We start from the raw sequence: 26,714 nt of genomic DNA, 5'->3' as shown, positions 1-26,714 counted from the left end.
AGTCATCTAAGAAAGTAGACAAAGAAAATCCACAAATTCAACATGTGTTATAGGTGGCAAGGAAGAGCGATGCCCTTGATTTGAGCAGAAAATAAATATTCCCAAGATAGTTCTACGATATGGACATAGCTTCAGGAATATACTAAACCCCAACTAACCAGACCGGGTCTGAAATGGAAACATTTAAAAAAATATCCATTGGTTGAGTGCGGACTCCCACCGGCCCACTCTACTAGCGTGCATCCAGCCTCACCGTGCTTCCTGGCCTTTAGTGGCCAGGGATATCAACTTTGACTCGGTTTGAATCTTGCAAACAGAAGTTAGCTTATTCACCAACTTCTGGATTCAAACAATTACAATGCCGATACTGGCACTTTTCAGTGCCCAAAAATGCTGGTACCAGCATTGAATATTATTATTATTATTGTAATTACACCTAGGCACAAATTACAGATTGCCACACTGAATTTCCCCCCACCTCCCCCTCATTAGTCTGGTTAACCAGGGTTTAAATGCAATTATCAATGAGAATAATTAATGAAAACTAAACTTACCTAAAATTATGCACAAATAAACTGGAAGACAATTTTAGACTTGTATACCACTTTTCTCTCGTTTAAGAACTCACTTCTGTAAAGGTTAATAATTTTCTTCTACACCATCTAAAATTACTCAAGTAAATATCCAGGGGCTTGGGACGTCCTTCCTCCCAACGTGAAAGGCTCTTTATATGCTCCCCCTTGGTGACATCATCCGCAGACATGGGGTTAACTTCCACATGTATGCGGATGACACCCAACTCTACCTCTCCTCCTCTACCCTCAACTCCACGACCACTGATGTCCTGACAGCTGCCTGTCTGACATCGAGTCCTGGACGAGAGACAACTTTCTTCAGCTCAACGTGCGCAAAACTGAGGCCCTCCTGATTGGCTCACGTCAGCGCCTCCGCACCTCAGGCGCTGACACCATCAGCATCCAAGGCTGCACTCTCCACCTCTCAAAGTCAGTCAGGAACCTCGGTGTTCTGTTCGACCCGGAGCTGTCCATTCTCCCTCATATCCGCGCCACAACTGGCACCGCCTTCCATCACCTCCGGAACATCGCCAGACTACGGCATTACCTCACCCCTCACGCTGCTGAAACCTGGTTCACGCCTTTGTCACCTCAAGGCTGGACTATGGGAACTCTCTCCTCGCCGGCCTTCCCGCCACCTCCCTCCACAAGCTGCAGGTCATTCAGAACTCCGCAGCTCGTGTACTGTCCCGCACCAGGCTTCGCGACCACATCACTCCCACCCTCGCTCCCCTCCACTGGCTCCCCATCCCCCAGAGGATCGATTTCAAGTTCCTCATCCTCACCTACAAGGCCATTCACAGCCTCACTCCCTCCTACCTCTCCGACCTACTATCCCCCTACTTACCTGCCCGTACCCTCCGTTCCTCTGGCTCCGGTCTGCTCCACATCCCCCGCCCTAACTTCGGTGCCGGGCCTTCAGCCTCTCAGCCCCTAGGCTCTGGAACTCTATCCCCCAGTGCCTTCGCCGCCTCCTCCCTTTCCTCCTTCAAGGCCGGTCTCAAGACCTTTCTCTTTGACTGTGCCTTCAGTTCCCCTCTCGACTCTCTACCCCCTCCTCGCTCCCTCCCTTCTCTCCCCTCACCCTGACCATTTCCCCGCTGCTCAGGTCCTGACCCAACTGTTCAGCGCCTTGGGACGTCCTCCAGACGTGAAAGGCGCTCTATAAATGAAATTTTGTTGTTGTTGACAAATCTAATTTGTTGTTGTTGTATAGCTGTATAAACTTCAAAATATTCTCTTCAATCAATTTTCATTGAAAGTTGAACATATCAACCTTTTATGTTAAAAGAAATTGCTATAAAACTGATGATCTTACATGTCCATTTGCTAAAGGAATTGGCTCAATCAGGTCCACACCATCAGCATATACTTGAATTAGTGCGAAGATGTCTCTTGACTTGATTGCATCACACAGACAGCTAAGTTTGGCTGCATTATCCAGGCACTTTTTCCTTGAATATTTACGTTCAATGTATTTAGCTGTTATGTAGTCCTTTCGTGCAATCCTAAAGAAAGAGGATATTTCCCGTGTCAAAATCCAGTTTCATATCAATGACAAGTTTGAAGTGATTATGTTACATTACTTAAAATATGGTCTTTCTCTTGTGCTCTAAAGCAAGACATAGACCAATGTTGACATTTGGACTCCTCATTTCATGCATAATAAGTGACAAGTAAGTATCTAAGCAACTAATAACTATGAGTGCTAAAAATGTCACTGCAACTAGAACTCAATGAAGTACTTAAGGCTTGAAGAAATACAAAATGGCACGGAAAATGGTAGAATTAACTCTAAACTAAAGTTACATGCTTGAGGATAAGGATGGTCCTTATAAGGATAAGAATTATTAAACAAAATAATCATCACACAAAGTATAATCCTTTTAAATCGCGGGACATCATTTGACACTAAATTAAAATTTAGGAAGTCAGTTACATTCAAGAGACCTGCTGTTCTGGCCTGATGGTTGTGGCTTTTATGCACCATGTTGTTTCTTTGCCTATGATTAATGACTAATCCTCATTCTATGCAGAGGACATTAACTGGTGATTGATGGAACATCTAAAAAATGAAGTGTCAAGAGCAATGAGCTGATAAAGTGGAAAATGCATGTTGATGAAGTAAAACAGAATTAGAAATGAGGGAATTAAACCATAAAAGTTAAACTGGAAAGAAAAACAGAGGACTAAAAAAAATTCTTCAGCCCTTTTCTGGGAAAAAAGTTTGGAATCCTTTCAAAAAGTGGAACAACGCAGTCATTGTAAAATTTGGCAATACTGTAGTTAGCAACACTACTATCTATAGAAAAAAGAAACTAACGTAGCACTTCCTTCATTATTTTGAAAGCAACAGTATTTTTATTTGGCTCATAAATTGTACACATTTTCAGCTTTTAAAACAAATCAAAATTTAGTGCGTCATGTATTTTCTACTGTTTTTCACCTTTAAAATATCTACCAAAATTGGAATATTGTAGGTAAGGGGAACCAAGTATTGTATTTCACATCCTCTTGACTTTGCTATCAATAGAGGTTGTGCTAATAATCAATTTTAATAAATAAATGCTATAATTAATGACCCTGATAAACTATACCATTCTTTTCTGGATTAGACAGCCCTAAATTAATAAAACAATTATCCCGTCTAAGAGAATAGCTATATTGAGGCCTGGTTGAATGTAAGTTTCAGAGTCCTCAGCACAGTATAATTTACAAGTAATGCAGGTATCACTAAGTGCACAATATTTATATTTTATTTCAGCCATACTTGAATCACCAAATGTACCTGAAAGCTAAACAATTCCCTCTTTTTCAGAGCTCATTGAGAAAACAATTCAGTTTTTTTGAAACAAATACATATTTTAAAAGAGAATCCCCTGGAGACTCTTCAGAATCAACATTGCTATCACTACCTACAGTGATTTAGAATAGAACAAAATACATTTATATATTATGCCTTTCATGTCTGAAGGACATACCAAGGTGCTGGACAGTTAAGGGTTTACACGCAAGTTGGGGGTTGGAATCAAGAGGGGTGGAGGACAGGGGGGTTGGGAAGGTGGACTAAAGCACGGTCAGTCAAAGAGAAGTCTTGGGACGGGCCTTGACAGAGCAAGGGAAGGGGCGAGGTGGAGGGATTCCTGGATGGAGTACCACATAACAGTTATATACTTACATATCACTGGTTGGAATAGGTTTGATGGTTTCATCGGAAGGTAGACAAGCTTCCATAATCTCATTAAATCCTGCATTCCCAACATTCTTGGCCAGCTGTCAAAGATAACAAACCAAATTAGATCTGCGGATACTCAATCTATTTAGTGAATCATCTATCAAAATCACATTAATAACATTTAGGATTTCAAAAGTGGTTTCCTCAAATGTACTTTTATTTTACTCCACACAGGGAGTGCACTACAACATAAAAAATTAATGTGTTTATTTTGCATTGCAAAACACAGATTTTGGATATCCAGCAGAGTATTTTTTTAAAAAATTCCTAATCTCCTAATAATAACTGATGTTAATGTTGATAATTTTTCAGCATAAACATTTCATTAGATTACCAGGATCTTCCTTACAGTGACTAAGCCTTGAAATTGCCCTTGTTGTAGATGACAACAACAACAACATTAGATTTGTATAGGGGCTTTCACGTCGGGAAGACATCCCAAGGCGCTGAAGATGACTCACTGACTAACAGTCAGACGTGTTTCTGAGGGGTTCACAAAGGTTATTTCATCACATTGTTGCTTCCTATCATTGACTTATACAAAACTAAAAATTCAAGCAATTTTCATTAGCTTGATTTATGTTGCCATCACATTATTCATGATTTATATCAAATTTAATTTAAGTTTTCCCTCTTCTCCCATAAGTAATTTTTATGATTTACCCTACTGTGGTTTTGTGCACTACAATCCTTATGAATCAACTGGTTTCCAGGCTGCACTTTAACAAACCTCCAAGATGTAAATTAAAGTGACCTGGGGTGGCTAGTCCGGTTTTCTAAAAGAAAAGTTTCCATTGACCCCAGTGTGTTAGCCTGGCTCAGTTGGAAACACTCTCTTCTACAAGTCAGAATCAAGGACCATGTCAGGAATTGAAACACAGACTAGACTGACACTCCCAATTTAGTGCTGGAGACGCTGTCATTCGAATGAGATGTTAAATCGAGGTTCCTTTTGCTTGTTCAGATGGAGATTAAAGATCCCATGATGCTATCCAAAAAGAGAAAGGAGTTTCTCCCGTTGTCTTGGACAACAGTTGGTCACTCCCTCATGGCTGTTGGCTCAGGCATTGACAGTATTACCATTACCACACGCCACCTCACTGAGCCAGTCAGGAACCTTGGAGTCTTGTTCGGCCTTCAACTGTCCTTTCTACTCTACATGCTCTGCCTTCCCCCCACCTCCGCAACAGCGCCTGGCTCCACCACTGCCTCACCCCTCAGGCCGTTGAATCTTCATGTACGCATTTATTACACCTAGGCTCGACTATGCCAACTCCCCACTTGTCGGCCTTCCCAACTCTTCCCTCTGCAAGCTGCAGATCATCCAGAACTCGGCCACTTGTATGCTCTCCTGCACCAGGCTCCGTGACTATCACCCACTCCCTTACCCAGTCCACTGGCATCCCATTCCCCAGAAGAGTGTTCAAAATCCTTGTCTTCACCTTCAAGGCCCTCCACGGCCTTGCTCTTTTCTACCTCTGTGACATGCTGATCCCTCTATTCAGCAGACTCCAGCCTGCTCCGAGTCCCTCATCCGTCCCACCATCGGTAGTCGGGCCTTCATCCTCTCTTCCCGCACACTCTTGAATCCTAGGGCACAGTCCCTTCGCCTCACTCCCTCCCTTACCTCCTTCAAGGCACATCTCAAGACCCTCCTCTTCAACCGTTAATTTCAGGCACCCTCCTACCCCGACCCTCCCTGCCCTCCACCGCTTCTGATCCCAACTCCCTACTGGGGTCCAAATTTGGTGACCGTCCAGCGCCTTGGGACGTCCTCCCGACATGAAATGTAATTTATTGTTGTTGTTTGTGGGACATTGCTGTACACATGTTGCCTGCCAGGTTTGTTTACAGAATATACAGTCACTCCACTCTGCAGTATATCTTGTGGAGCGTTTTGAGACATTGTCCTAATGTGAATGGCCCTATACAAGTGTAAATTGTACTGTTTGAAAGGAAATTTATATTTAAAACAGGTCCTACCAAGAGTTCTGATGTTCCTAATACGTCCAATGTAAGGGACTGTATTCTGGAATAGTGAACACCTAGTTCTCGATGGATCCCTGAGCATTCAATGCACGTCAGAATTCCCAGATTTGTGGACAGCCATGTTGGATCTGTTAAAGAAAACACATTACTTTGGTTTCAACATCATTACCAAGATGACTTGGAACCGGCAGGCAAATGGGGAAGCAACCCGTTTGCTGCAGAACCTTGTTATAACAAGGATTGGGATTTTTATGGTCCCCAAACATCATAGTATATTGTGGCTCCACTGTATTTACAGTAGAGGACTTCACATCCAAGTCAAATTGATGCTCAAAACACAAACCTAGCTGAACTTTAAGTTTAGATAGTCGAGTTTTTTAAAAATCAGTAACAGAACCAACATGATTACCCAATAAAAAGCTCCTGTTATATTAACAATACTAATTTATTATTAATCTTCAATGAGCGAGTAGTAAACATATGGAACAGGCTCCCTAGGTAGACGGTGGAAGCAGAAAGTGTTGATTCTTTCAAGAACAAATTGGATAGATTTATTTTTCTGAAATAATATCCCGGGATACAAAATATAGTTTGGGACACGACATGTCATGCACAACAGTTCAGGGTAGTGGAATGTGAACTGGATGGACCTTGGCCTTTCATGTAGCAAATTCTTATGTTCTTAATCTATATGCTAGCATCATATAAAATCTGTACATATTTTTAAACTTCACTGTACTTAATAAGCAATCAACTTTACATAGGTAGTTTGCAACACATAGTTAAAATATCATTAAGTGTTTTAGCAACAATTGTTTTTATATTAAAAAGGTTAAACTCTAGGAGTACACATGCACTCTGGTTCCCAAGCCTTGGCTCTTACCAACCTGCACCTAATACTCTCTGGAATTAGGTAAGCAGGGTACAGGCTGAGTGCACAATCCTTTCCAGACACAGGCAAATTTCCATGTGTGGATGGCAAACATAATGTGGAACTCTCAGTCTGGTTTGGATACTCTTAGGTATGGTGATTATCTTCTGCAAGTATGAAACACTGACCAACAAAAGATGTTATCCAACATAAAGTACATGAAGGACATTATATAAATGCAAAGTTTTTGTTGTAGAAGTAAAGACACTGACTCAAGCTGAGGGTTTTGTTCTCCAGATTAGCTTTTTCTCTCCAGTCCCTCATTGGAATAGTATTTGTCACAAACATGAAGAATTTGATAGCTTGATCAAAGACACTGGTTTCTGTAGTCAATCTAAAGTTTGTTGACAAAGATCTCAAAGATCAGACACCTCCATGTTGACAGAATGAGTGCATGAACTTATCTCTACTCTCACATATTAATTGAATAAATTTTAATTCAATACACGTTTGATTGGGAATGTGATTTTACAGCCATCACTCACTGCAGATCAAAGACTTTTTTTTTTAAATGATGACGCCTGCTTTAAAGTGCTGTTAACCAGGATCTGAGATCAAAGTGACATTGATGATGTATTTTTTTAAAATTTCATTTGTAATAATCCTTGCATTTGATATAGTGCCTTTCACAGAATACCCCAAAGTGCTTCACAAAATGTATGGTAAAGTGTAGTAACTATATATTTTGAAGAAAATCTTCAGTTAAAACAGTCATTCAAGGAGCCAATATGTTCCTTGGATTTTGGCAATTTTGTTTGAATGATTAAAGTTACGCATCAAGTTTTAGACTGTTTGTAGGATTTCATTCAAAGACTCTTTCAATCATCTAACATAGGAAGGTCCAACATTTTTAGCTGCCTACATTTCTAAAATAGGAAGAAATAGGACATTTCCTCCTATTTGAGAAATGTCCACAGGCCACATAATATTTTTGTTCTTCCCTTCCAGAAACAGAACATTTACACATAATTTTTTTCACGTTGGAAGGACGTCTCAAAGCGCTTAACATTGCCAGCTGGGCCCCCGAACTGGGGACGGGAGCCGAGGGAGATGAAAGATCATGTGGGTTAGCACAGCTTCGCCCAATACAGTCCTCCTCTGATGTTCTCATACATAGACTTTTCAGTAAGGATCCACTGGACACTGATCAGGAACAGGAACCTGGCTGATTTTTCTCCTCCCTAGCCCAAGGTATAGTCGAATTCTAGCATTTCTGCTATCCCCGTCTGAGAACAGCTTACTCAGCACAGACCAGGGAATTGAACAAACTTGCCAGATATATGTGGCTCATTTTAGTACTAAGTGATGCTTATGTCATTTGAGAAAATGTTATATTCAGAAACATTTTTGCACAAGAACAAGGCCAGATGTGTCTTTAAACAAAAGTATTAATAATTCTATGATGTTCACAGAAATATAGTCCAAACTGCTTAAAGGTATACCTAAATAAAAGGAGTAGTCAAAAGGAGAACAGAGAGAAATATCTGACCTTGAAGCTAGAATGTCTGAATCTAACAGAGTTAACTGAAATTCTTCAGGAATATTTGTTGAAGCAACAGACTGAAAATCTCTCAGGATCTGTTTAATAATAGAAGCTTCCACACATATTTTAATGCTCTACAACAGCATTAATAAAAGAGCAAGAGTGCACTTGGGAAAACATTCAAAGTGTAAAGTGTAATTTTACCTGGCCGACTTCTAACCGCAATTGTATTACTAACTCATTGTAAATTTTTAAAACTTGTCTCTCTGAGACTTGAGATTGCATTATTTTAAAAGACAACTAAAGAATTTGAAGACTTAGCGTCTTTTTTTGTCTGGCTAGAAATAATTTCAAAGAATGAAGCAACTGTAATAATCACATTCTCAATCCAGCATTAATCAAATAGAATAAAGGAAGTACAGAGGAGAAGTGAAAAGGGAAATAAGAAGGGTGAAGAGATTGTATGAGAAAAGATTAGCAGGAAACGTAAAAGGGAATCAACCCGAAGGTATTTTATAAGCATATCAAGAGTAAAAGGTTAGTCAAAGAAAGGGTGGGTCCAATTAGGGACCCAGTGGAAATCTTCTTGTTGAGGCAGAGGACATGGCTGATGTACTAAGTAAGTACTTTGCAACTGTCTTCACAAAAGACAATGCAGCCAATGCCACAATATCGCAGGCGTGTGAACAGAAATTGGATATGATATAAATCAACAGAGGTGGTCAACATAGATAAGTCACCTGGTCCGTACAGGATGCATCCTAGGTTACTGAGGGAAGCAAGGGTGGAAATAGCAGAGGCTCTGGCAACAATCTTTCAATCCTCTTTGGACACTGGAGTGGTGCCAGAGGACTGGAAAGTTGCAAATGTTACTCCCCTGTACAAAAAGGGGCAGAAGGACAAACCTGAGAACTACAGGCCAATCAGCCTAACATCAGTAGTAGGGAAACTTCTGGAGACTATAATCCGGGACAATATAAATTCTCACTTCGAAAAATATGGTTTAATAAAGGACAACCAACACGGATTTGTTAATCGCAGATTGTGTCTGACAAACCTAATAGAATTTTTTGATGAAGTGACTGAGAGGGTGGATGAAGGTAGTGCAGTAGACGTAGTTTATCTAGATTTTCAAAAGACATTTGACAAAGTGCCACAGAAGAGACTTATAAACAAAATAGAAGCCCATGGTTTTAAAGGGACACTGGCAGCATGGATTCAGAACTGGCTAGGAGACAGAAAGCAGAGAGTGGTAGTAAACGGTTGCTTTTCTGACTGGAGGGAGGGGTGTAGCAGTGTCCCTCAGGGGTTGGTATTGAGACCACTGCTCTTTCTGAATAATGACCTGGATATAGAGAGCACAATTTCCAAATTTTCAGACGATACTATGCTAGGAAAAGTAGTTAATGGTGAGGAGGATAGCACCAGACTCCAAGAGGACTTAGACAGATTGGTAAAATGGGCAGAAATGTGGCAGATGAGGTTTAATGTGGAGAAATGCGGTGTTGCATTTTGGTAGAAAGAATGAGGAGAGGCAATATAAGCTGTTGGTACAATCTTAAAGGGGGCAAATGAACAGAGAGACTTGGGGGTCCACATAAGCAAATCTCTGAAGGTGGCAGGACAGGTAGATAAAGCTGTTAAAAAAGGCATACGGGATACTAGGTTTTATAAATAGGGGCATAGAATTTAAAAGTCAGGAGGTTATGTTGAATATTTATAAAATGCTGGTTAGGTCTCAGTTGGAGTACTGAGTTCAGTTCTGGGCACCGCACTTCAGGAAAGATATTAGGGCATTGGAGAGGGTGCAAAGGAGGTTTAGCAGGATGGTACCAGGAATGAAGGACATTAGTTATGAGGAGAGGTTAGCGAAACTAGGATTATTCTCCCTGGAGCAGAGAAGATTAAGAGGGGATTTAATAGAGGTTTTCAAGATCATGAGAGGATTTGATAGGTTGAACCAGGAAAAACTGTTTCCACTGGCATGTGGGTCAGTAACTCAAGGACACAGATTTAAGATAGTTGTTAAAAGAAAGAGAGGGGAGGTTAGGAAAAAATGTTTCACCCAGCGAGTTGTTCGGATCTGGAATGCATTACCTGAAAGGGTAGTGGAAGCCGATTCAATAACAACTTTTAAGAGTGAAGTAGATGGGTATTTGGGGAAGACAGGATTGCAGGGCTATGGAGAGAAAGCGGGCCAGTGGGATTGAATTGGATTGCTGTTTTAGGAGCTGATGCAAATGCAATGGGCCGAATGGCCTCTTTCTGTGTTGTACTATAATTAATCAATCTTCTACAGCAGGAATCTAATTAATCAACAACAACTTGCATTTATATAGCACCCTTCACATGGAATAATGTCTCAGAGAAATTTACAAAGAGGGGGTCAGATGCCAAGCTAGGGAGGTGGGACATAACTATAAACAGTCAAAAGAGGTAGGTTTTTAGCGGGGGGGCAGGGGTAAAGATGAATAGGGAGGAGGCGAAGCAGAGATATGGGGAAGAAGTTTCAGAGGATAGGGGCTTAATCACTGATGGTGGCATTTTATATTCAGCTGCATTACGGAATCATTCGATCATGAGCTTTCGATCATGGGGTTACTCCTCCTATGAATCTGCTTAAAATGGTGCTATTTTAAACTAAGATGGTAAACTTGACGTCTTTCACCATGTTGGACAATGCTGTTAATGCTAAATGGTTTGAGCAGCCAGCAGACTAATAATTGTAGCTTAATTCTGACAGCAGTCACACGCATTTAAACAATAAGGGAAAAATGTATTACAAATTCCATTCAATGCCCTTCATTGTTAGAAATTTATAATTAGGTTTGAACAGGCATCAATTCTGCTAGTAAAACAGTAATTGCTTGTGCAAATGCTTTTTGAGGCTACGGAAAAATTTAAATATTTTAGCAAAAATCAGTAGTTTATTAATCCAAAAAAATTCAAGTGAAAGTCATAACAATGCATCAGCCTGGCTCAGTTGGCTACCACTTTTGTCTCTGAGCTAGGAGATTGTGGGTTTAAGCCACAGATCAGGACTTTGAAAAAAGAATCCAAGGAATGGGGTTTAATTCCCTCATATGGTAATTAAAAAGTATTGGCAGCTATGGTGAAATTCATAAAATCCAATCAATTCAAAACTCTACCACCTGTATCCTTTCCCATAGTAAACTCCGCACCCCTATCACATCAGTCCTTGCCAGGCCACTGGCTCTCTATTGTAGAACAGATTGATTTCAAGATCCTCTCACATATAAATCACTTAATTCCCTGGCATCTCCCTACCTCTATGACTTGCTTAACCCCAATCCTCTAACCATGTACCATGTCCACTTCGCTCAGCTGGCTCCGGCCTCCTGCCTGTCCTTCGTCCCCTCTGCTCCACCATTGGCAGCCATGCTTTTAGCCACTTCTCCCTGGAACGCTCTGCCTCAATCCCTCTCCTCCTTGTCCGTCTCCAAATCACACCCAAAGACCTTCCTTTTCGACCATGCCTATTGTCACATCTCCTGTCTCCCTGGTTCAGTGTCAAGCTCCACACTGTTAACAACATCAATCACATGCTTTTATATAGGGCCCTTTGCGCAGGTTAGCAGAGCACTTGACTGCTCTGAGAGTTAACAGCTTACCCCCTAAAGGACTCTATATAAATGCAAATTGTTTTTGCAAGTTGTTGGTGAATGAATATAAATATTAAATACATCAATCTGCAGTATATAGGAACAGTCGTAAGATTGCAATGTATAGTTAGTTATTCACTGATAAATGACTTCAGCATAAAACTGTTCCATGTTGATCTATTCATTAATTAAACTTACCTTGTGCCCCACAATCACAGCATACATCATTTCCAGTCATCTTCTGTACCTCTACAATAATTGCTTTTGTTAGTTCTTGGACAATATTATTTTCTCCAGTATTATGGTCTCCCTTGAAAGCATTGTTTAAAGCTTCTTCTTTACTGTTCTGCAGTACTGACATCCAACTGAGGAGCAGAATACAAGATATTTCAAAAACTGGTAACTTTTGTAAGCGGTTACATCAGAAGTCACGTACTTGAAGGTATCTTTCCAAAAATAAATCTATATGTTGATATAAATATAATAGATAGATATGTTGCCCTGATTTTCATTCATTGCACACAGTCCAAAAAACTGGGCATGAATATTACACAAAGATTAAAAGATCTAAAAAAAATGTTTAAAAGGAACTTCTTTAGGCAGATGGTGGTGAGAACGTGGAACACTGCCAGAAGGATGACTGAAGCAGAAACAATCAATGCATTTAAAGACAAAGTGGAAGCAGTAGGCCCAAGTTACTCAAGTTTATAGTCTTCTAAACTTGATCTTCGTTCATCCTCAGGTTTATATATAAAAAAAGCCATTGACTCAGATCACCAATGTGATTGCGGTAGGAAAACAGAATGCCAATGTATTCAACTTTTATAGAATTCTATAAAATTGTTGACAGTGAAAATGCCACAATCATTGCTTCCTTGATATCAGCATGATCAGATGTACTCAGGTTTGAGTGAGAAGAAACAGCAGGACTAAACTGTCCAAGTGCAAATTTGATCAATTGCTATTCTCTTCCACAGGCTTCAATGAGGTCTCAGTGCCTTCGTTACAACAGCAAAAAAAAAGGCAAGGTTTTTGTTACTAAAATTCAGGCCACTTATTGAGCAAGGTAAAACAAATATTCCTTTTAAGAAAAGTCTAATTCATTAATCACTTTCACTAGGCATGATGGCATCAATGGCCTTCTGTGCTGTAAATTTGTACATCAGTAGTTGTAGTTTTTAAACTTACACTTGGCATTCTGGTTCATCATCTGCTTGAAAATGGTATGTTCTGTCATCTATGGAAAGGAAAATAATAGTAATCCTTGCATTTGATATATACAATACAATATACATTTATATAACTCCTTTCACATTGAGAGGACAGCTCAAGGAGTTTCACAGGAATTTGAAATGCATTCTAAGATCAACATTCAAGCTATTAACTGTGAGACACAGTGAATATTTGATGTACTTATTCATATGTAGGTATTTAAATCTGGTTGAGTGGAAGTCATACCCACTTACACTGCATGTTATGCAAAGAGCAGATACTGAAAATCCATCAATTGACTATCTTCAAAAATTGCTCGGCGTAAAATATTTCTTGAACTTTTGTATCAAGATACTACTATAGCACAATATAGGTGCTATAATTTGCTCATTCATAAATTGGTCATTCACTTCATGACTGTTTCTGGAACATACATTGTGCACAAATTGGCTGCTGCTTTTACCCACAAAGACAGAGTCACCAGTGGCTACATTAATTCATTAGACAAACTACTGTACAACTTTCAGGCCCAACCAAACTGCATAGATTTATCCTGAAGACCATGTCTTAAAATGTAATATTGCACCAATTTTGGAAAATTCTTAAAATGTTCTTTAAAAAGCATAAAATTTCTAGCAACAGTTATAGTAATTAATTTGTCTAAAATGGAATCAACTATGTGAAATGGGGAAAAGGCAGATAAACGGTATTGAAAGGAATGGCCTTAAAAACAAACATAAGACACGATGCGCCAATGGACTTTCTTCTGTGCTGTAAATTCCTATGATTCTAAAATGTAAAGCTAATGCAATTTGAAAGAATGGGCCGAGTCTTATTTCTGGTGCCTGTATAGCTGGTATTGGTAAAATGTGGCCTATTATGTGAAGTCTGGTTCTATGAAAGTTTTGGATCATTCTAATCAGTTAAAAATAAACTGAATTTTATGCTATACAAATGTGTATGGTACATATCAAAAGTAATTAAAACATTTTTTATTACATAATTGAGAATGGAATGGGGGTAAAGCCCAAATTATCTGCTTACTGTCAGCTGATTTTTCAATGGAATAGCACCAATATTTTCCAAATAACTGTTGTTTTGCTTAGCTTCTTTTGACTGAAAATAATTTTTAAGAACAATCTATATTAACTTTGGATCCGAAGTACAAGCTGTGTAGAGGTATTAAAATACATACGTGATATGAGATCAAAGCATTTTCTTTCTTCTGGATTTGGCTTCACCTGGCACGTGAGGAGATTGAGTTTTGCTGGCAGTCTGTTAGCCTGAAAATCAATAGTAAGTGACACACATGAAGCAGAAATTCTTCCTGAATTTGTACAAACGTTTTAATTGTATGCACTCATCAAGTTGAACAATGTTAAATGCTGGGAAATGGATCATTTCTCAATATGTGGACATCATATGGCACCGTTAAGCACAGTTAAAGCATTACTTGGTCACAAGCACACCCTGAGACGAGCACATCCAATCACACCAATATAGAATATTGTAGAGTTGTAAAATAGTATCACTGAATCTCTAAATTTCAATAGATAACAAATTGAAATCAAGTAACACAAACATAAATAGGATTCTAGAGAGACTTTGGTAAAAATCTAACCCATTTTCAACAGAGCTCATACAAAAACACAGAATCTGTTTTCTCTAGAACAGAAGAGGGGGGAATTTCATAGCGGTAATTAAGATAATAATACTTGCATTTGATATAGCGCCTTATCACGTCTTCAAGATGTCTCAAAGTGCTTCACAGAATATACTGTAAAGTGAACTGACTGTATATTTTTTTGGGCGAAACTCAGCAGCCAATTGTGCTCAGCAGTGTCCCACAAACAGTCGTGGATTGAAATGACTAATTTATTATTATTATTATTTTTGGAAGGAATTATTACACCCAGAAAAGCGATCCACCAACAACCAGGTTTCTACTTATTGCTAGGTAAACAGAGGCGTGTGGAGTAAGGAAACTTGATTAACATTTCGCCTGCCAGAAATCAAACCCAGGTCTCTCGCTTGCGAAGCGAGTACTCTAACTACTAAGCTACAGGGGTAATTCAACGCAAGATGTAATCTGTAATATGCTAGTAGAAAAAAAACCTCCCAATTCTAGCTATATTAACAAATAAATGTTAACTTACTGTTCCATGAGATATTGTAAGGTAACCATTTTTTACTGTACACTTCCTTTTCTGCCATACTTTTCTGATTCTGAAATGAAATGCAACATTAAAGTGCACGTACTTTGCAATCCAGTCTCCATTCTTTTGATAAATATATTTAGAGAATAGGCTGATATATTTAACAAGTTGCTATATTGATAGTTGACATAGTGCGCTATTACAAGTCTATTTATCTGATATAACAGATTTTTGAAAGATTAACCGCATGTGTTTTTTTTAATAAAAATTTATTTTCTATCCAATCCTAATTTGCCACACAAGGACCTAACTAAGCAAAAAATAACTTAGATTTCTGACAGTGTTAAGGCAGATTATTTTCACAAACACTAAACATCTAAATATATAACCAGAATTCCTAATTTTAATACATTAATGCAAAATATGGCATTGCAAAAAGAGTAACTGAAGTGCAGGTATACCATTCAAAAAAGCTATACTTTTGAAATCACTGAATTTGAATGGAAGTTGACTCTGCTTTTTCTGCAAAACTGTTTTGACATCTATAATGGGATTTAAATTTGTCCCTGACTGTTGGAAAATCTTGTTTCTCAGCTGACAAATACTCATGAAAACAGTATGGACAAAAGCCCACTGACCACAAGTTGGCAAACTCTACAATGATGAATAAATGTATGGGAAATAGAAAATGTGCCCCAAAACGGTATAGTAGGGGTTCAGCACTTTGATGTGACACAAATAGCGGAACCTTTGCTTGACCTGGTAAGTACAGTACTTGATAACAAAACGTTTCTACTTCTCACTGTGATGAATACAAAACAAATTTCCAAATGACTTTGAAGGAAGCATAAAATACTTGAATGAATTATTATACATTTACAGTCCAGGCTTCTGAAAAAAACAGGAGTTTTTTTAGTTTTTAACTGCATGCCCTAAAGGTATTACACAGCAATTAAGATTGCACCTTAATGAATCACATCTCAAGTAAATTATAATATCCTTTCTACTGCTACAGCTGCAGGATAAATGCGTTGCTGGAAACACAATTTGAACGCTGCTTGAGCAACTTTAAGAAGTCAACAATAAGATTTCAGTTTGCAGTACTGCATGAAAACAGACCACTGCCCTTATAACACAATTACAAGCCTCTTGCAGCAGAAGCTGAAGAATACACTTTTTGACTTCTCGAAAAAAACAGTTACCATAAGCGCTCTTGTATGTTTTCCATACAACACAATTTTGGGTCAATTTACTACACTACACTCCAATTTGCTCTGCCATTAACTCATACCATATACAGTACATTTATACCCAGCACTCCTCCAATGCCCTAACAGCTAGGGTGGTCTGAGATAGACAAGCAGGGAGAAGCTTGCCAGACAGTGCTATTAATAACAAGTAAGCTATTTTGTTTTAACTGCTTAGACTCCAGCAGTACCCCAGCACACACTCTGGGATCCCCAAGCCTTGGCTTTTACCAACCTGTGCCTAATACTTTCCAGAATTAGGTAAGTAGATTGTGTCCCTCCAGGGAGAGTGCACATCCCAGTCCAATAAATATCTCTGGAATTTCCACGATTATGTGGGACACATGGGACTGTTTCGTTTGGATACTCTTAAGCACGGTGATGGGTGTCAGACAGGCGACTGACCCAAAAACAAAAGTAAACACTCATGACAGGCTGAATCAAGGTTCAGAGCAGTGTCCACATTCTTCCTCAGGTTGAGTCAACAAGCTTTTCTCTCACACCCAATATCTCCATAAAGAAAATCTGTGTATTCGATCATCTGCCCAATTTTTGGGTGAGGAATTGTGTTTTCCTCGGAGGTATATGATATACTCAATCTGAAGAGATCTTTGGTATGGACTGGCCATGACGTTATCGTGGACTGCAGACCAGTTGTTGAGCAACAGTAATCTTTCATACGTTGTTCTAATAACTGTGCAGTCAAATAAATTCATAACAAAATTTTAATTAGAAAGAAATGATGGTCCTTGGAACTGCACTGAACTTCTCAATTATACATCAACAAAATTACATTTGTATAGCGCCTTTCATGTCGGGAGGACATCCCAAGGCATTGGACATTATAAAAGAGTGAACACAATATGAATCGACTTCCTGATATGTAATGCAGGAGTTCTATATATAAAGTTAATAAAACTTTATTAAAGTTAAACTATATATATATAATCCATGTGGAATATATATGTGTGCATATATAATATATATACAATATATATATAAAATTATACACACACACTTTCAAACATAATGACCACAGTTTCTTTTGCATCAATTCAAAAGGTCTGCATGGAATGGAACTTTCTATGGAAGTTCAATAATAATAATAATAATCCTTGCATTTGATATAGCGCTTTTCACGTCGGGAGGACGTCCCAAAGCGCTTCACAGAAGACACTGTAAAGTGAATTGACTGTATATTTGTGGGCGAAAACGGCAGCCAATTGCGCACAGCAATGTCCCACAAACAGTCGTAGATTGAAAATGACCAATTTTAATTATTGTTTTTTTTGGTTTTTTTTGGAGCGATTATTATTCAAATATTGTTAGCTGAATCAGTGTTACTGAAGCTTGTTTTATTCTCTGCCATACAAGGACAGCATATGTATTTGTGTCTCTATTACTAAGTCAAATGACCCATGTGTCTTTGTTAGTTGCTTGAAAGCTCCATCTGTTAACCTGTGCCATCAAATATTGGGGAAAAACTCAACTTACCCATCACTTTTCTTGTAGAGAGCGCCGCATTTTTCAGTTCCATGTTCTTTATTTCCCTGAGGCTGATGTAAGCTGTAGGTTGTACTTTGGCGGACCTGGGAATCCTGAATGGTGAATTATTACTCGTAAATGATTAACTTAGATACAGCCAACCAAAGAAGGGGCAGACTGCATTAAATACCTAATTAGCAGCATATCAACTTCTTTTTCTGTAATTAGTTTTTAGTGTTGTGAAACCATTGATATGGTTGCTCTCCAAACAAGAATGGAATCTAGTGCAGTTGGGAGTTAGAAATGTGAATGGATTAAGTTTTCCAGCAGAACCCATAATCTTCTAACACCCAGTTGACGTGCCTAAATGTTACTGTTTAGTATCTTCCAGTACAATTCCAATGACACCTCTCGATTATCTACCATAATAGAGGGGCCTCCTGGCATATAATAGTGAATGTATAATTGAAAATGGTAATTAAGTTTCACTGTGTACTTAAAAATCAATTAAAAAGACAGAGTTAATAGCTCATCCTTTAGATATTGTTAATTAAGAATAACCATAGGCCTGAAGTGAAGAACTTCTGTATGGATTCTCGCTCCACATTTCTGTCAGCATTTAAATGAAACCCTCAAGCCAACTTAGTTCCCATTTGTTTGTCTCCCAAAACAGCTTTTCAAAGCTGGGAGTAAAGACCACAATCAGGTATGGATCATCAGAAAAATATTTTAATTGGAATATGGCAATATCGCCATTTAGATTTCAATGTTTCAATTTTTGTTGATTCGCTCTACACCAAACAAAAATACAAGAACAAAAATATACAAGGCAAGTTCCAAACTAAAGCCATACTGAAAATATCTTTCTCATCTTGATCATCTATCAGACTCAACTATTATAATTCAAATTATCAAAGCATATTGGTTAGGTGTTTGCACATCACAACATTGACCTGAAAACTACTCTGGTACAAAGCAAAGCAAGAATATTATTGGGTTTTCTGCTTTGGATACTTACAACATACACTGAGTCAGAAGGACATGAGGATAAAGAATGTGAAGGACAATTTTAGGACAAAAATCAGAAAGTATTTATTTACACAGCGGATAATCAACAGCTGGAATTAGTTTCCAGAAAGTGTGATTAAGGCCAGCTCATTTAAGAAATATCTTGCTATTGATGGTATTCTAGAAGTCTGAGAAGGAGGATTCATGAGGATTTCTGGCATGTGGAAGCTACTGCACAAAAGGTGAACAGTATCCTCATTTTTAAAAAGAAAAAAAACCTAAACATTAACAATCAATTTTTATACCACCAAATGGTTGGAATTGAGTGCTCATGGAAGGCTTAATTATAATGCCATTTGCCAGATGTCTAAACAAAATAAAATCTTTGAAGTTAGATCACTTTATACTATACCAATTACATTACTACCAAGGGAAAATCATTTATTATTTATCATAAACCTAGTTACATTATAACTGTAGTATTCAATTAGTCCCTTTCAGAAAGTTATTTTGCATTGTACCTTCTACAATGCATTTGATACATTGGTGTAAAACTATCCTTTAAGACAAAGTAAAAAAAACACTTGTACAAGTTTACAACTACATAAAATTACAAAACAAAAGTGATATGATAGCAACAAAATTGAGTGTTGAAAAAAATTGATTTGTTTGTACCTTTATATTGATGATTCAAAGCATAAAATCAGTCCACATTAAGATAATATGACCAAATAAGGACACAAAAAATAATTGGCAATACATCTAACAGCCATTCAGACAAGACAAGATAAACTTACTCTCCTAGACTTCGATCACAATGGGTAATTGCATTTAGGAGAGAAACAAAATATAGCCTTTAGTTAAAAGAAATTGATTAACAAATCAGAGCAAGAATAATTCCCAATAGAAAACCAAAGGTATGGATCCAGCCTGAATTATAATAATTATTGCATTTGAATTGCAGTTAAATTCTTGTTATGCTAACATCTGCTTGCCGTATTTTTTTTACCTACCTGATCAACAATCACCGCCTACAAAAACAGAAATGAAATGTGTATTGTAATATTTTTTTTAAATAGGATTCTCCCTCAAACAAATTTAAAATAACAAAGCCTAAGAAATTCTCAACACATCATACAATAATTACCCCCAAATGATAACACTGTCTGAAATTTAAATATTCCAGAGTCTTAACAATTTACAACATATTTCTAGCTATTGTGACCTTCATAACAGTTGTAAAACATTACTGAGATTGTAATCAAAATGTTAACTTAATTTCTTGTAGTCAATTCAAACATATTTTTTCTTAACTATGGACTATTTTGTCAAATCACTAAGTGAATTTTCTTTTAAAAAGTAGCATAGTTTGTTATATCTTATCTAATTGCAATGCTGTAGGCATTAGTTGTTGATTTAAGGGAATTCCAGCTGAATGCAGTTAACAGAAATGTTAGAATACACTTCCAGAATTATAAGGTACGAAATGGGAACCATTTTCCAGTGGAAAGACAAAGAGATTTTACCTCACACCAGGCAAATGATTCAAGTCTCAAAGATTTGACACTTGAATCGACCAATCACATCTGCAATGAGCGGTTAATTTTTAAGCAAAAGTAAAGCACTTCACAGAAACAAACCTTCACACTTGGAGGGAGGAAAATCTGTTGCACCTTGCTCTTCCCCATACATAATAACCTTTGTATTAGGTACAACTCCTTTCACATCAGGAGGACATCCCAAAGTGCTTCACAGGGTACACTGTAAGTGCAGTGACTGTGCGTTTTTTGGGCGTACATGAACAATAGAAACAAACCTCGTTGAAAATGGCTGAGGTACTGAGCTAATTAATACATGCCATGGTCGAATCAAATTTAAGTACACAAAGATAATGGACAACGCACATCTCAAAAAGGAGTCAATATCATTTTTTTTTAAATTGTGAGGGGGTGACTTGCCTCTCCTGTGTCTAGTCTGCTCTCAGTTGTCGCTCTGACCTCAACATTCTTCGATGTAGGAGTTGAAATGGGAGAATATTTCCCTCATCACCATGTGGAGAGCCTCATGACCTTCATAAAGTACTTCCTCATAATGCTGTAAATTGTTGGTGCTCCAATCATCATAGAATCATACAGCACAGAAGGAGGCCATTCGGACCATCGTGTCTGTGCCGGCTCTTTGAAAAAAGCTATCCAATTCAAGCCCACTCTCCTGCTCTCTCCCCAAAGCCCTGCAAACTTGTCCTCCCCAAATAATTATCTTCCTCTCGCTTAAAAGCTGTTATCGAATAGGCTTCCACCAATCGATAAAAGGCAATGCATTCCAGATCCGAATTCACTGTGTGAAACAATTTCTCCTCACCTCCCTTCTGTTTCTTTTAACAACTATTTTAAATTGGTTTCCTCCAGTTACCGACCCACCCGCCAGTGGAAATAGTTTCTCCTTGGTCACCTTATCGAATCCCCTCATGATTTTGAAAACTTCTATTAAGTCTCCTCTTAACCTTCTCTGCTCCAAGGAGAATAATCCTAGCTTCTCTATCCTCTCCTGATAACTGAAGTCACTCATTCCTGGTACCATCCTGGTAAATCTCCTTTGCATCCTCTCCAATGCCTTGACATCCTTCCTCAAGTGTAATGCTCAGAACTGAACACAGTCTCTACCTGAGGTCTAACCAGTGTTTTGTAAAGGTTCATCATAACTTCCTGACTTTTGTATTCTTTGCCCCCATTTATAAAGCCGAATATCCCATATGCTTTTTTTTTAAAAAAAAAAACAGCTTTATCTCCCTGTTCTGCCACCTTCAAAGATTTACTTATATGAACCCCAGGTCTCTCTGTTCCTTCACCCACTTTAAGATTGTACCATCAGCTTATATCGCCTCTCCTCATTCTTCCCAAAATGCATCACTTTGCATTTCTCCACATTAAACTTCATCTGCCACGTTTCTGCCCATTTTACCAGTCTGTCTATGCCCTCTTGCAGTGCTACTATCCTCCTCACTGTTTACTACTTTCGTAGCTTAGTATCATCTGCAAACTTGGAAATTGTACTCCCTATACCCAAGTCCAGGACATTTATATAGATCAAATCAGCAGTGGTCTCAACACTGATCCCTGGGGGTCACCACTGCACACCTCCCTCCAGTCAGAAAAACAACTGTTCACCACCACTCTCTGCTTTCTGTCTCTCAGCCAGTTCTGTATCCATGCTGCCACTGTCCCTTTAATACCGTGGGCTTCTATTTTGCTTACAAGTCTCTTATGTGACACTTTATCAAACGCCTTTTGAAAATCCATATAAACTACACTGACTGCACTACCTTCATCCACCCTCTCCGTTCTTTCATCAAAAAAAAACTATCAGGTTTGTTAGACATGATTTGCAGTTAACAAATCCATATTGGCTGTCCTTTATTAACCCATATTTTTCTAAGTGAAAATTTGTTTTGTCCCGGATTATAGTCTCTAGATGTTTCCCCACTACTGACGTTAGGCTGACTGGCCTGTAGTTCCCGGGTTAAATTTCTGCCCCTTTTTGTACAGGGGAGTAATGTTTGCAACCCTCCAGTCCTCTGGCACCATCCCGGCATCCAAGGAGGTTTGATGGCCAGAGCCTCAGTTATTTCCACCCTTACTTCCCTCAGTAACCTAGAATGCATCCCATCCAGACACATTACCTTGAGACATCTCAAGGTGCTTCACGAGATATACTGTAAAGTGGATTGACTAATTTCCTGATGAAACCTGGCAGCCAATTGCACACAGTGATGTCCCACAAACAGCCATGCAGTGAGTGACCAATTGTATTTGGGTGATTGTTGACGCAGATACTGGGAGAAACTCTCCTCTTTTCAAATAGTGCCATGGGATCTTTAATATCCATCTAAATAGGCAGATGGGACCTCAACTTAACATCTCATCCTGTACCTTCAACAATGTAACACACCTCACCCACTGCTTTGTAGTGTCAACTTAAGACTATGTAATTCCTATTCCCTACGTGGAGTTTGAACCCACAACCTTCTGATTCAAAGAGCGTTTCTTTGATAATTATCCTATCTGTTTTCTTTATTTTGTTTGTTGAATTTTTATGGGCAACTATAAATGTTCATGCATAAAAATATTGAAGATAAATAAACATGTTGGAATATAAAATTAGAGACTGAGTATATCAAGATGCAATCAATCATGAAGTTTGTGTAAAATGAGTTGAAAGGCTATTTTTAGGCATATGAAAATTCAGAATAAATATCATATTGCTTCACAAGTAAACACCACATTATTTCCAAATTTTACAATTCTAGTGCAACAACACTGGAAGAATTCGGAAATGAGGACCTTGAATAAACAAATTAAGTGATTAATTCATCTCCAACAAACTATGCAGTGAATCAAATTAAAAAGAGCCTGCAATAATGGCAAATTTAAATGACAATTAGTGGTAATGTGTAAATTGTGACATCAGAAAACAGAATCTTTGTACTACAATCAACCAGCACATTACATCAATCCATTTTCTTTTAAATTGTTCTCTTGGGATATTCTCTTTGCTTTTCTTACCTTTGTGTCTAAACAATCTAATCACTTATTTATATATTTTCCTTAAGAAGGTTCCACTGAGGAAACATTACACAGCACCATCTCGTGTGGCGTTCCTCAGGGCTCTGTCCTTGGTCCCCTCCTCTTCAATATCTATATGCTCCCTCTTGGTGACATCATCCGCAGACATGGTGTCAACTTCCACATGCATGCGGATGATACCCAACTCTACCTCTCTGTCTCCTCCCTTGACTCCAGGACCACTGCTATGCTGACGGAATGTCTGTCAGACATCAAGTCCTGGATGAGAGCTAATTTTCTTCAGTTGAACGTCAACAAGATCCTGGCCAATGTCCTGTCTGCCTGTTAAGCTGGAGAATAGAAGAGAGTGTCCTGGCAAATCTGCTGGATAAAATTAGCCATTCATTTTATGGCTGTTTGTAGGTCATTGCTGTGCACAAATTGGCTGCTGCATTTGCCAACAAAATACAGTCACTATGGTTTACAGTAAATTCTGTGAAACGCCTTGACGCGTCTTCCAGACGTAAAAGGTGCTACATAAAATATAAGGATTTTTTAAAGGCTGAATGGTCAAATATTGTAGTCTTATTCAATGAGCTCCAGAAAGAAAACTATTGCTTAAGGATTCTGTAGCATTGAAAGTTATATAAATCATTGGACTGCACAAGAATTGTCAACTCCAGAGTTCACCAAAGGAAGGGGACCAGTTGCAATATTATAACCAAAGCAGCATAAGTTACCAGTGTGCACACTTGCATGTTCATGCCATGAAGTCTGCACAAAGTATCATCTGCAAAATTTCACATGCCTGTGAATATCTGCCCTCTGTATGGAGGAGTTAATCATAGTTGGATGTACTTGACTGAACATTCATTGGGCTATGGGATCTGTCTGTTACACTTACTAAAGGTTCTCAAGGTACAGCAAAACTGGTTAAGCAACCTAATTTACAACACCCATACATATTTTAGAAACGTAAATAGAGAGCAGCGAAAATATCACAGTAATAAAATGAAAAGGTTTACTTTGCTTGGTGAGTTTCATACCTATTTAAAGATTCACGGTCCGAATCACTCATATGGAATTACATATTTTCCTTTTAGTCAGCCAGGTATCCGCATGTACGGAAACCAATCACTATGCTTAAGAGTATCCAAATCAGACAAAGTTCCACATATATATGTCACCTACATCTGGAAATTTCCCTCTGCGTATCCAATGTTTGTTTTTCATAGTTTGAAAGGGCTATTGTGGAGTGAAATACATCAAAACATACAGAACAAAAACAAGCCATTCGGCCCAACTGTTCTATGCCGGCGTTTAGGCTCCACTGAGCCTCCTCCTGCCCTTCCTCAACTAAGCATTCAAGCGTAACCTTCTACTCCGTTCTCCCTCATAGTAATAATTCTTGCATTTGATATAGCGCTTTTCACGTCTTCTCGACGTCTCATGTACATATCTAGCTTCCCCTTAAATACATCTCTGCTATTTGCCTCACTCTGTGTAAAGAAATTTCTTCTAACTTCCCTGTTTGATCCATTTGTGACTATTTTATATTGATAGTCCCTGGTTTTGGTCTCCCCCATAAGTGGAAACCTCTTCCCTATGTCTACCCTATCAAAACCTTTCATAATTTTGAAGACCTCTATCAGATCACCCTTTACCCTCCTCTTTTCAAGAGAAGAGTCCAAGAATATTCAGCCTTTCCTGATATGTATAACCTCTCAGTTCTGGGATTATCTTTGTGAATCTCCTTTGCGCCCTCTCCAGTGCCTCTACATCCCTTATAATGTGGGGACCAGAACTGCACACAGTATTCTAAGTGGGGTCTAACCAAGGTTAATAATAATAATCCTTGCATTTGATATAGCGCTTTTCACGTCTTCTAGACGTCGCAAAGCACTGCACAGAATAGACTGTAAAGTGAATTGACTGTATATATTTGTGGGCGAAATGCGGCAGCCAATTGCATACAGCAGTGTCCCACAAACAGTCGTGGATTGAAAATGACCAATTTATTATTTTTTTTTTATCTTGAGGGATTATTATCAGGTGTGTGGAGTGACGAAACTTGCCGAAGGTTTCACCCTGCCGGGAATCAAACCCAAGTCTCTCGCTTGCAATGCGAGTGCTCCAACCACTGAGCTACAGAACTCCACACGCCTGATGATAGGTTCTCCAGGTTCTATAGAAGTTTACTGTAAATTCCCTGCTTTTCATTTCTATCCCTCTAGAAATGAACCCCAAAGCCTGGTTTGCCTTTTTTATGGGCTTATTAACCTGCATTGCTGTTTGTAGTGAATTGTGTATGTGTACCCCTAGATTGCTTTGCTCCTCTACCCCATTTTATTTTCCAGGATGTATGTGACTTCCTTATTCCTTCTACCAAAATGTACCTCACACTTTTCTACATTGAAATGCGTATGCCATTTAAATGCCCATTCAGCAAGTTTATTTATGTTTTGCTGTAATTTGCTGCAGTCCTCCTCTGTATTAACTAGTCCCCCCAATTTGGTGTCATCTGCAAATTTTGAAATTGTACTGCTGATTCCCGAGCCCAAATCATTAATGTATATTGTGAATCGAGGTTCTGATCATTGAACTTGCAAATACTGAGTGCCACACGAGCAGGGAGCGACACAAGGTTGAGTCCTACTTTCATCAGTTCATGTCAGGGAGAGTTGGAGGGAAATTGGAGCAGAAAGCAATGACTGGTGATCCCTGCTGCTGTGTGTAATGTAATCACAATAGGACATTGGCTTACTCATTTTCAAGACAATAGATTAATAGAAAAACAAAATAGGGAGAACCCACAAAAAGATTGTACCTGAATACTCCCATTAAAAAAAAATCTGTTGTAATACAGTCATCAAAGGACAATTTCAAATTGTCACCCTGCCCTCCAGCAATTTTATCATGATACACTTTGGTTCTTTGTGGTGGTGCATATTCTATTATACAGTATTTATTCAGGAGTTTCTTACCTCCTGAACAGAAAGCAATGTAAGCTTTGATAGTTTGAGATAAAGAGCAACAAGCAAATGTGTTAATTATATGCAGACCTGCACATGCATGAGAATACAGAATTAGCTACTCACCTCTTTTTGTTCTACCTGAAGTGCTGTTTTCAGAACATCGCGAAGTTGAATTAGCTGCTTTCTTTCCTCATCTTGTACTTGTTTAATCTGGGCAGAAAAAATCATGATGT

The 26,714-nt window shown here is 38.5% G+C and overlaps 1 protein-coding gene across 5 annotated transcripts in view; it reads right to left on the bottom strand.

Annotated features, from left to right (window-relative positions):
- The window catches only part of asap2a (ArfGAP with SH3 domain, ankyrin repeat and PH domain 2a), an 86,034-nt gene that overhangs the window by 21,401 nt on the left and 37,919 nt on the right, over window positions 1–26,714 (bottom strand). For 2 of the 5 annotated variants that reach the window (XM_042332899.1, XM_042332900.1), the window contains exons 9-19: window positions 26,605–26,691; window positions 19,958–19,975; window positions 17,946–18,049; window positions 15,205–15,274; window positions 14,244–14,331; window positions 13,025–13,073; window positions 12,035–12,201; window positions 11,541–11,756; window positions 5,794–5,927; window positions 3,754–3,848; window positions 1,894–2,083 (exon numbers count right to left, since the gene is read on the bottom strand). In XM_042332899.1, the coding sequence (XP_042188833.1) occupies window positions 1,894–2,083; window positions 3,754–3,848; window positions 5,794–5,927; window positions 11,541–11,756; window positions 12,035–12,201; window positions 13,025–13,073; window positions 14,244–14,331; window positions 15,205–15,274; window positions 17,946–18,049; window positions 19,958–19,975; window positions 26,605–26,691 (1,218 nt within the window). The remainder of the gene's footprint in view (window positions 1–1,893; window positions 2,084–3,753; window positions 3,849–5,793; window positions 5,928–11,540; window positions 11,757–12,034; window positions 12,202–13,024; window positions 13,074–14,243; window positions 14,332–15,204; window positions 15,275–17,945; window positions 18,050–19,957; window positions 19,976–26,604; window positions 26,692–26,714) is intronic. The other 3 variants (XM_007906476.2, XM_042332901.1, XM_007906478.2) reach the window with 3 other exon arrangements.

Source organism: Callorhinchus milii, unplaced genomic scaffold, assembly GCF_018977255.1.
Source record: "Callorhinchus milii isolate IMCB2004 unplaced genomic scaffold, IMCB_Cmil_1.0 Scaffold3, whole genome shotgun sequence".
Lineage (NCBI taxonomy): Eukaryota > Metazoa > Chordata > Chondrichthyes > Chimaeriformes > Callorhinchidae > Callorhinchus > Callorhinchus milii.
The sequence above is the reverse complement of the archived record's forward strand: the minus strand, read 5'-3'. Positions and strand labels throughout refer to the sequence as shown.